General features: G+C 48.0%; 4 protein-coding genes across 4 annotated transcripts; 1 reads left to right on the top strand and 3 right to left on the bottom strand.

The window, feature by feature from the left end:
- Positions 1 to 193: 193 nt before the first annotated feature.
- BKA67DRAFT_97308 (lactase) lies at positions 194 to 4,358 on the bottom strand. Its single transcript, XM_046109578.1, has 8 exons — positions 3,883 to 4,358; positions 3,752 to 3,828; positions 3,503 to 3,689; positions 3,338 to 3,453; positions 2,521 to 3,285; positions 2,265 to 2,456; positions 1,999 to 2,213; positions 194 to 1,945 (listed from the first exon to the last, which is right to left on the bottom strand). The coding sequence occupies exons 1-8, from the start codon at positions 4,015 to 4,017 to the stop codon at positions 621 to 623; spliced, it is 3,012 nt and encodes a 1,003-aa protein (XP_045952767.1). The 5' UTR covers positions 4,018 to 4,358; the 3' UTR covers positions 194 to 620.
- A 1,082-nt stretch (positions 4,359 to 5,440) lies between these two features.
- Positions 5,441 to 7,027, bottom strand: BKA67DRAFT_541229 (ASST-domain-containing protein; the record flags this gene model as incomplete). Its single annotated transcript, XM_046100893.1, has 2 exons — positions 5,441 to 6,130; positions 6,179 to 7,027. The coding sequence occupies 2 exons, from the start codon at positions 7,025 to 7,027 to the stop codon at positions 5,441 to 5,443; spliced, it is 1,539 nt and encodes a 512-aa protein (XP_045952768.1).
- Positions 7,028 to 8,174: 1,147 nt separating this feature from the next.
- BKA67DRAFT_541230 (uncharacterized protein) lies at positions 8,175 to 9,155 on the bottom strand (the record flags this gene model as incomplete). The annotated part of the gene is made up of 3 exons (XM_046100894.1): positions 8,175 to 8,304; positions 8,681 to 8,996; positions 9,077 to 9,155. 3 exons carry the CDS (start codon positions 9,153 to 9,155, stop codon positions 8,175 to 8,177), a joined length of 525 nt encoding a protein of 174 aa, XP_045952769.1.
- A 974-nt stretch (positions 9,156 to 10,129) lies between these two features.
- Positions 10,130 to 10,580, top strand: BKA67DRAFT_541231 (uncharacterized protein; the record flags this gene model as incomplete). The annotated part of the gene is made up of 2 exons (XM_046100895.1): positions 10,130 to 10,334; positions 10,390 to 10,580. 2 exons carry the CDS (start codon positions 10,130 to 10,132, stop codon positions 10,578 to 10,580), a joined length of 396 nt encoding a protein of 131 aa, XP_045952770.1.
- Positions 10,581 to 11,019: the final 439 nt, after the last annotated feature.

An 11,019-nucleotide genomic window follows, 5' to 3' on the forward strand; every position in this document is an offset into this window, starting at 1 on the left:
GTAGACAAGTAAGTCTCACCCGTCCGTCTTTTGCAAATTCTTTATATTACAGCTGGCACATTCGAACCCTTTCCGCCCACGGCCTCTCGAGGAACAAACAGAAGATAAATGATGATCGAACCGTTCTATAACTACGAAAATTCTAGAGAATTCTAGTTAGCATGTGGATCTCGTTTGCCCAGTGTCCTATTCCGCCCGTGATTAACAACCTTCTCGAGTGGTAAGATAACAAACCACTTACAGAGATAAACAAATGAATCTGGACATTTCACATTTTGGTCACACTTGTATGACTGGATTGATTTTGCTCGCAGCTAATAAAGGTAAGATACGTCCTTCTGATAGACTTTCAAGCTATTTCGTGGGCATCGCACGATTCATCACGGCTTATACCTGAATCTTCGCGTTGCGTGCAAAGACAGACCACCTGTGTAACATAATGATATTATTGACTGGGAGACAAATATGCAATAATAACTTATTTACAGCGCTTAGTACTATGCGAGCTGTGACTAAGTTATCATAGTCAATAACGCCAGACGTATCTCTACTGTGTCCCGGTAGTCTCGCCACACGACGACTTCTGGGATGTAGAAACGCATTTTTACTCATCTGAAACACTAGTATGCCGTTTCCCGCTTGGTCCAAGTAGTGGAAGGAGATAGATTGACGTCGCCGCGTCCTGTTGCAATCGCCTCACCAGCAACAAGCTCGATATTTTCCAGCTTGCCGCCTTCCCCATTCAGTCCCCACATGCTGACAGTAAGCCAATTCTGTCCATGATAGTCCCAAATGCCCTCAGGGACAGGGAAGACCTTCTGTGGACCAATGTTCGACACGTACTTGCCATATTGCCACCCGTTCACGTACAGTTGAACGCGAACAGCCGAAGTCGAATTTCCATTTGACAGACGAATAGATAATGGGATGTCGTAGTCTTTTGGAATGTCCAAACTGAAAGAGGTCGTGAAGAACCCGACCCCAGCGGCTTTTATTCCATCGACTGGACTGAGCCCTTTTTGCCACGCATCAACCGGAGGATTTGGAAGATGGTAGCCTTGTCTCTCTGCCCACAATCCTCCTTCGTTTAAAGGGCCCCTTGCATGATCAGCATAGTCCTCTCCACCTAGATTGCCCGTGAGCTTCCATTTAACATCACTTTGAGAGTGCCCAGCCAGATCATAGTCGAGGAGACCACGTGGCGCTTTCATAGTATTACTACCAACTGTCCATTCTTCGTCAAGGCCCAAGTTGTCAACCACAACCGTGAAGACATGCGTTTCATTAGGTCTCAGTTGTGGTAAAGAAAATGTCGCATTAGATGATGCCGCGGATTTGCTGCCGTTCGTGCTTCCGAGAAAGAAACTGTCAATAAATGCAGAAGAACCATAAGCGGTTCCGCCTTGGGTTAGAAAGCGGACCGTAGTCTCATTGCCCGTGGCTATGAAATTGCCGCGGTAGAGCACGACCCCCGCGTGATAGCCATAGTCGCTAGCGTAAAGACTGGTCGGCGTGGTAAGCGGGCGATTGGTGTTGTTAGTTGATGGAAGCGTTGCCGATGCCCAAAGACTATCATTGTAGCTTCCGCGAGTCTCAGGAAGGGAGTCAATATAGTACCACTCTAAGTCTTTGAGGGCAGGAAGGTTGAGTTGTGGCGATGTATATGCGAGGTGAGCTGATATGGTGCCATTCGAGTGCTTGGCAAAATCTACCGGAGCTCCATTGAAAGATAAGCCAGTTAAACGTGTAGGTGCGCCACCAAATATGGTTAGAGAAGTGGTGGCGTTGAGATCTCCTTGAATTTCGAGTTGTCCTTGATTTATCGATGCCCTACGGACAAGATATCCAGCTTTGACAATCAAGTTTGATTTCTCTGTTTTTGTATACAGATCGCCTTCAGGTCCGGGGATGGGTACTACCCAGAAATTGTATGCTGAATTGCGGTCTAAAAGTTTCAGTCAGACAAACTTTCGGACAGCATGAATAAAACCAACATACCGACAGCATAGATTCGTAGATCACCGACCTGGACATATTGATCTGTTGATGTGGTTTTCCAGTTCACAATCACTGATGTTGATGTAACCTGAATCCGTAATGCCGCTGAAGAAGAGATCACCGGTCCGCTTGCGGCATTTCGTGTAACGGCTAACTCATGTTGTTCACCAGGGCCACCGTAAACCACAAGCACAGCACCGCCGTCATACTTCTGCCTGCATGCTATCGTCAGCATGTTAGGTTTATAATACGAACAATTTTTCTACCATGTGAAGATCTCGGCCGTCGAGTATAATAACTTCGTTCCGCCAAGATCATAATCCGAAACGTGAATCTTGGAGTCCCGTCCATTAAGAGAAAGACTACCGTCGAGTTGAGGAACTGTGATGTTGCCAAGGCTAGCGCTATTGAGCGTTAACTTGTACGTTGTCGTACTGGTTGAATTAAATACGTTGTGCCTAATTAAGGCAACATCATGTCAGATTCATTGACTCAGCCTTTAGACAAGCGATGGGTATTTACCGAATAACATAAAACTGGGTCTGATTGCTCTTCAGCGGCGTAACGTAGAGGTCAGAAGAAGTGGTATATAGCGTAGTGCTCGGCGTATCTGGGACTGCGGTCAAGTAATCTGTAGATGCGACGATGAAGTTGGCTTGCAATTTTAGTTCACTGTATTTCTCCCGAGTGATACTTCCGTCTTCAGCGATTGCAGCACCATAATCGTACGAGGTGTATCCACCAGGGTGCCCGAGGTTGCCCCAGTTGGTACCTCCAAATACCATGTAGAGGTTGTAGATGGAAACGCCAAAACCGTAGTTGTTCTTGTAGTATACCCTCTCAAATTCTGTATTCACAAGTGAAAGGCACTTGTCGAAACCTACACCGCCCCATGGGTCGAAAGCACCTCCTTGGAACTCAATGATGGAATATGGGGTCGTTGGACTTTGTTGCAGATGCAGTGTGCGCCAATTCGTGCTAAGTCCTTTCCAAGCTTCAGGATTGCTGCAGTCAAAGCCAACAGGATAACCATCATGACCATAAATATCTACTGGTGCCGGTTGACTAGGTGCATTGTATCCGTGCGGGGAAGCATCATTGCTGATCAACGGAACAACAATCCCATTTTTGCGGAATTGGTTTTCAACGTAGCTCATATATGCTGCATTGGGAAAAGATACGCCAGAAATAGCTTGGCTATATTCGTTCTCGGGCTGAACAAGAATTATCGGGCCTCCATTTGTGATCTGTGCTCCGGCTATGGTCTGAATGACCGAGGTCATATAACTGTCATCTGTGAGCCACAACACCCAATAGGCTCTCAAGCGAACAAACTCACTTCTCCGTTGCCGCAAGATAATCGCTCGCATTAGTTCGGAGGGTGCCTTCAATTCGCTGAAGCCACCCAGGAAATCCTCCACCAGAAACCTCAGCATTTATGTATGGACCAGGACGCTATAGTTTGGAGTTAGAGTGGCCCGAAAAAGAATCTAACATGACTTACCGCCAAGAGATATAGCCCTGCGGCCTTGGCAGCTTCAAAGAATGGTTCAAGGGCAAAGACACCTTCTGCTGAGTAGTTGCCTGGTTTACCTTCTAATAACGCCCAATCGACGTAGAAGGAAACACCCGTGAAGCCTGCAGAGCGTATCTTTTGGAATATGTCAAGCCATAAGCTCGGTACTGGAAGTCTATAGTCGAGTAGAGCTGCGTGAGTAAAGAATATTATGAGTTGCCTTATTGAGAAACCAACCTGAATGGATGAAATTCTCCGCTGAAGAAGACCACTCTCTCGCCACGGATGAAGATGGAGTGCTCATCCCAGGTAACCTGAGTTTCCGATTAAACAAATTTCAGAGTGCTTTGACAGGAAGGCGTTCTTACAATGTCCTGCAGAGGTGAGCTTCTGTAAGGAGTGATTTTAAATTCTGCCTGAGTACCACTGGCAAAGGCATCAAATGAATCAAGACAGCTCAGGAAAAGAGCGAGAACAAAGATGATACCACTGAGGAGAGGCATATTGACGCATGAGCACTGCGTATAACATAAGGTGGAATCAACACTTGGAGGGCGGTTGACGGTATTCCGGCTAAAGCTAACTTCGAAACACTCGACCACTAAGAATGTTCCGACTGTTGACTCGAAGGTGTGATTTCAACAACAATTATTGATTCTAGCATAAGTTGATGTAGTACTGTCGACAACAAAAGATAGAGCTTGCTGTAGGAGACTGTAGTTGTATTTGTCACCGCAAGTGTACCAGGTTGTCAATGATAGCTTAGAGCAGGTTGTCTTCGCGTCAAAGGCATCCGAATTCATGGCCATGACGACTAATGTGTGACACCATGCATCTTCGTCATTTTAAAGCCCTGCTGCAAGAGCAGGGTATGCACTTGCCTGGCGAAGTCTTCTTTTGTGGGCCGACGCGATATTCCGACTGGTGCGTGTAGCAGCTGCAATACCTGAACCCGCAGAGTGGCGGTAGTTCCTGTCCTCTAATTGCATCAGCGGTGCTAGATCTGCAATCTCGATAATGTCTATGGGGAGTATCCTGCAAAGCATTTTAAGGAAACTCTGACGTGGGATGACTTGCTGTCTTTGCTACTTACTGTCGTGTGAAAGATGATAATACTTCCGTACCGCCTTTGCAAACACCTCCGCTAAGAAACCACCTTTGGTGCAACCATACTTCCACGCTAAGCCGACTGACGAAATGCCAGCTCTCTAAGATTAGGGAAGGAACGGATAATTTAACGCACGCTTAAATGATTCCATGGCAACGCCATCTCCATATCCATATTGGTCATCATATTTGCTTCTAAATGATGGAAATTCTCCTCCCGCATGCAAGGAAGGCAATTAATGCAAGAACCGGTCCGCACCGGCCCGGATTCCGGGCAAAGACGAGGTGCGCTGCATTGTGTCGCCTCGGAGTAAGTAGGTTTATACTGTAGCACCCAGCACTATAGCGCGCAGGAAAGGCGGGGCTAAGGTTAGTGTACTCCCTAAGTGCGGGGAAAGCATGTGCAGGGTATGGCCGTTGGACCGCCTCTAATAAATAAAGTAGAGAGACAGGCGACAGACTATCAATAATGAACGATGACTGACGGCATCTTCCAACTATTGATGGTTTACGAACGAAAATCTGCCTGGCCCGCGCAAGCCGGCGTGTCAACACGAGCCCTTTCAGAATATGCCGATCCAGCATTTAGTCTAACCTAGGCTGGTGTTCTCGGGTGGATAAGTGGATTCACATGGCACGCACGACTTCGTCACCGCGGCTCGTTGATCGCAAGTCCCTCATCTGAGCCCAAGCCTCATCGATGCCTTTTGCAAATCAAAAGATTACTTTTGGCATACACCCATTCAATCGACAGTCGTCATCAGCACGTTAGAACAGATTGTAGATTCCTATAGAGATGACATCGTGCCCGGATGGCGTTTAACATTCATCTTGAACCGTGATGACTTCTGACGACCCAAGGGTCGTATTCGTCCCATAAGCATCCACGCGTACGTATGATGCGACCGATGCAAGTACAGCAGATGTCTCAAATCCAGTCCTGGCGACCTCAGTGGCTACGCTCAGGGCCGATTCGGACGCCCCGGAGTACACCTTCCACGACGTGTACTCGGTCGCACCGTTCCAGCTCATGTAAACCTCGGTCTGGTTGCCAGTCCGTCCCCTGCAGGCAACGACTTTTGGCAGAGTGTTAGGTCGGCCAACCCAAGGAAGACGGTAGGCGCGATAGGAGAAGATTTTGCCATTGCCGGGTCCGAACTTGGCCGACATGGCCACAGAACCGTTGGAGTAGTACTCCTTGATCCTGGGCGTCGAGCCGTAGCCCATGATCGAGTGCCCGTCGTCAAGGACCTGGAGGTTTCCTTGCGAGGCAGCGTAGATTGTGTCATTTGGGTCAGTGAGCTCTTGCACGAGAGTTGCGGTCCATTCCTCGGTATCTAGACGTAGGAAGAGGCCAGTCGTCTGATTGACACCATAGTTGTCGGCGTTGTTGTCGTTGTTGAACAAGCTGACATCGATGATGCTATCATCCACATTTCGGACTCTGATATCGTGCTGGTAGCAGAAGCTGATGCCTGAATCCAGGGTGAAGTCGCCACCAGTGCGTCCCTACAACTGTCAGTACATGTGAAAAAGTAGCAAGGGCGAGTTACGTACGTTCAATGTCCATGCGACCGACCCATCAGGGTTGACCATGAAGATGGAGCAATATTGTCGAGAAGAAATCAGGTAAGAACCATCATCCAACTTGTTGACTGTGTTGATGTGAAAAGGGCCCCAGGGGTTAGACTGATTGGTACCGAAATATGATAGCGGGTAGTATGGAACAGCATCAGCGAGAGGAATCTGGTCCTGGTGAGCCAAGGCGCTCCATTCAAAGAGCACTGTGTCGGTTTTGACATCAATCTCATAGAATAGGCAATCAGCGATCCAGCCGTCTTCCTGTCCTCCAACCGAGGTCAAGTTGGCTTGACTGACGTTATAAGCAGTCGTTAACATGGTGCCCTCCAGAGTGATGCGATCCTCGTGCATATCTAGCCATGACTCAAAGCCGCTAGAGTCGGCATCGGCCAAGGTTTGGAGAAGCGAGCCATTGAGAGTGACGTTGTAGATGCTCTGGTAAGTATCGTCCAGGACCTCAATAAGACCATATCCCCATCCGTAAGGCTCTGACCATGTGACACCATTGAAAAAGGTGATGACTGGTTTGCCGTCAAGCGTTTGGGCCTTGAAAGCACTGAAGTCACCATAACCACCTTGCCAAATAAGGTCTCCCTCGTCGGTCATGATGAAAAGACTATAGTTGTGGGCATAGTTGCCATTTTGGTCGAAGAAGAGGTACCCGGGAGAAGTTGTGCCGTACTTGGTGATGTCTAATACTGGTGGCTGTAAGCTTGGTTCTGACTTGAATGACTGCCAAGGCCAGTATGTGTCGTTGTCTCCTTTTACGGGGAGTGCTCCGAAGAGCGAAACCAAGGACGCGACGGCGGGCAGAGAAGAGCGCATTGTTATACACAATTGGAAAAATGATTTGACCTTCACTGTTGGAGAATTTCCTATTGCAACGCAGACACGATCGCACCTTTATCTACTGCAGCTGGCCAGGCAAGACATCCGGCGTCGGGACATGATTGTCAAATTACTTCTGGCGAATCTTACGAACAGCCAAGATTTTACCGTGTGAAGAGTACTAGGTTTGTCAGAGAGCGGTATTATTTACATCGAATATCCAATGAGCCAGCCTCTTTGCATTGGAAAACCGGGCCAGAGTCTCCCAGGATATATGTAAGTGATGGATCAGATAAGATAAAATTTTGATCTATGTGGGTCGCATTGAATTAAGAACCGGCAGTCCTCCACATTCCTCTCTACCTTAGCCTCGTAAGGCAATGATCCACGGACCTGTTGATCAAGAAGCAGGGTCGTGGCCGCATCGGCATTTATCATGCAGAAGCAATGGTTCAGAAAGCTACGTAGCAGGAATAATTGCTTATTCAATGATGGTCCTTTTGCAAACAACCAAAAGAACTATCTCGCTGGCAGTTGAGTAAAATCGTTGCACCAGTTAACCGAGGGAGACGTAGTTTGGCTATTGAGGTCAGAACAACGGACAACACAGATATAATATATATCGGGACGTCATTTTTCAACTAGCCGCATCCATCTTCACATCGGTTCCTTGTAGTTTGTGCGCTGATTGTAGGTCTTGCCGGCGACCGTCATCGGAGTGTTCAGACGATGGATCCACATGGTCAGAAGGGCGGCTCGGTGCTCGGTATCGGTCGAATTGCTCGGAAGTCGGTCTAATGCTGTTTCCCATTTCTCAACGTTGACCACAGTTAGGAACGGTAGTACGTGAAAAGCAGGTGGATAATGGCCACTGATGCTAAAAGCCTGGGGGCTAAAGTGAGCTTTGTATACCAAGTCTTCCATTACCGCGTTGCACAGCGCCATGTTCTTGAACGATGGGGTTCACAACTGTCGTACCTGGCATTTGAAAAATAAAGCAATAGAGCAATGATGCCACCATTCGTTCTCGCTCGAACTTGTATGAACAAAACCTTTACATTAAGAACCACCACCTCACAACTTTCATAAACGGGTCTAGTACAAGCCTTCTCAGAATACCAGGTCGAGCCTTACCATTTAATTGTCACCTGCACGCCGACTTGAACGCGTCGTTTCCATCTTCGTCTAGAACGTCGCCGTGGCGGGGGAGGATACGTTGAATGTCCCATTCAGTGGCCCTTTTCTTGTCTTGATGCGTTAATGCCTGGTCAACGCTAGCGACGTAGTACATTAAGCATTGGAACTAGAATGACCATGGGTGAGCATGCTCGACAAAGCCTCGTGATAGAACGCCTTGGTTTGCCGAAGAAGGATTGTACTATTCAGTACAAGGTGGATTCAGCAACAAACCCGACTGGACCAACGTTTTTGTGGACTTGTGATGCCACGCAACTGTGTAGGTAGAAAAAAAAAACCCCCCTTCAAACAATACCGACTCCACATCTTGTGTGAAACTGTATTCATCCTCATGCTTCCTCCTGGCGTCGCAGTAGATCAAGTCCCTTGTGATGTCTTTCCGTTTACGGTCCAGGCCTGGCACTCCAATAGTTTTTGAGTTCGGTCAAGCCTCTTGATAGTCCTTAAACATACATATGATGGCCTGAATCAGCGACAATGAAGTTCACACCACGGAGCTTATTCAGCTTTCGTCGAACTGAAGGATCCAATGGTAACGGGTAGAGCACGAGGATACGGTTGTCGTGTAGCTTGATGGCAGTCCCCAGGTTATCTACGGCAACACCCTTGCGATAGCCTAGTGGTGCGAAGCGATTGAATGGTATCGTAAATGTCGTAATGTCAGGCAAAAGATCACGGATCACGGTATTGGCGGAGGTGGTCTTCGAATGTAGCCTTTGGATGGTATTGAGCGATGGTTTTGCACCTTGTTCTTCAACGTGGTTCAAAGCTATGTCGTCTCAGATAGAGTTGTAGTTGAGATTCGCGTATGTAGCATGCTGAGGTCGCAAGATGCACTGAGTACCGCACGTTGCCCAGCGGCATGGTTCAAGATGTCGTCACGACAGCAAATCCGACTTTGCTCGACCTTGACTACATTTGACCTCATCGATAATGCGAACGAATATACAAGGAGAGATGGACCGACTGGATACGCTTTAGTTCATGTCTATCAAAACACACGAAACACTTGCGTCGCACGTTTCTTGGTGCAGATCGCGTGTACTCTGGTTCGTGGTGGCTAGAAACTGTCGGACGCCATTGCGGGCGCGGTCTTTCAAGATGCCCCCTTCAACCCAATAGGATGACTTGATTTGGTTCAGCCAGGACTTTACCTCCAAATATACCAAAACGAGAGAGTTTTTTGTCGGTTGACTTGCGCCCGGTAAGTCAAGTCATGTTAGAACAGATAAATCTGCAAGACATTTGCTCGTGCCTGCAAGTATGATGGTGTCCAGCAACAATCATTGTACGGAATTTGCTGCGACCAAGTCTGTGAGATGGAAACTTTACGTCGTGGTTGGTGTAACAAGTGCTACGTCGCAAAGCTGTTTTCGGCGATTAATCTGCATGAGCTCAACAAAAAACATGGGGGTAATAATTCGTGGTACCGTCCGAAATTACTCTCGTCTGTTCATTACATCAGAATCGGATGAGCTTAGCTCTTCCCCGTAATCTGTTCTCATGCAGGCAATTCGTTGTCCCGTAAATTGAGGAGGGGATGCCGAATCATTCTCGTTGGCGCTTGAATCCGGGGCAGCATCAGAGTGGGCAGTGGGTCGGAGCCTGCCGATAGTCGACCCAGACGGCCTACACATCAGCCCACTCTGATGCCGTCCTGGCGTATAGCCAACAAAGGCATTCGTGTTTCGTTTTCGTGAGCCCCTGAGCCACGAAATGGTGCGGAAGGCTGTGTCAGGACAAGTGGATGATTGAACGTATATATGGGCTTGAGTAGAGGCTTTCTCTGCCCCAATATTCAATCATAACACCACCACCAATCACAACGATACAACCTCATTCAGAGCCCACTGCTCAAATCACTACAAAGCCCCCAACACCACACAACCAAGACTATTTATTATGAACAACCCGACATACTACGCTAGACGATACAGAACTCTGTACTCGCCCGACGCACTCAACTTTGCGACGCGCCAGCCGCGACCTGCATTAGCCGCGGTCTACTCGCCTGCTCCTACAGGGATCCATTGCGGGCTACCCAAAGCCGTTTCTTCAGCAAGGAATCCCCGAGTGTTGTTGACACTTCTGCTTCCAATTGCCCTGGGTAAGTCATCCGACTACTGCAGCCGTTTGCATGCGTTCTAATTTATCATCTCTAGCAACTGGTGCAGTTACACTCCTCGAAGGTCGCCTGAACTCAACTCAGGGCTTGGCACACGAGCGCATCGTCGATCAAGCCCCCGGTGCCCAGGAGGTGAAAAGAAAAAGATTGCTCGACGCATATGGTGACCGGGAAAGCTTGGAGAGACTTGCGGAAGTAACTGCGATTTACGAAGCCACCACCTATTAAGGGTTCAGCTTCCGGTTCATTACAACGGCTTAAAGGGCTACGGCGTAAAGGGCTTGGCCTATCGCCAAAGACATACCCGACAGGGCTTATACCCTTGTCTTGGCGCTGTTTTCTTGGGTTCGAGGCGTTTTTGCACTGCAACCACTTTAAAGTGGTCAGCATTATCACGGCGTTATCAGGTCAACTTCTCGTATGGCGAATTGGATGGCATTACATACATGGTACCTAGATACCACATTGAAGATTCAACGATATTCCTGCTCCAAGATGACCCTTGTGATTCGTGAAGCGCGATGCGCTAAGGTTAGTCGAATGACTTAAGGACTCGCAGTGATCTTGCGATCTTTCGAACATATTGATATGAACTATGATTGTCGCATTGTAAGTTGTTGAATACTTCGATGTGGTTGCTGCTGGAACGAGAGTTGAAGATTGGCAG

This window comes from Truncatella angustata, assembly GCF_020726525.1.
Source record: "Truncatella angustata strain MPI-SDFR-AT-0073 chromosome Unknown BKA67scaffold_10, whole genome shotgun sequence".
Classification (NCBI taxonomy): Eukaryota; Fungi; Ascomycota; class Sordariomycetes; order Amphisphaeriales; family Sporocadaceae; genus Truncatella; species Truncatella angustata.

Bases quoted from the DNA above. Each gene is read 5' to 3' on its own strand.
- BKA67DRAFT_97308 (XM_046109578.1), bottom strand. From the start codon at position 4,017: ATGCCTCTCCTCAGTGGTATCATCTTTGTTCTCGCTCTTTTCCTGAGC. The intron at 3,690-3,751 runs GTTGGTTTCTCA...ACTCGACTATAG, and splicing joins GGAGAATTTCATCCATTCAG to ACTTCCAGTACCGAGCTTAT. The intron at 3,286-3,337 runs GTGAGTTTGTTC...CACAGATGACAG, and splicing joins TATCTTGCGGCAACGGAGAA to TTATATGACCTCGGTCATTC.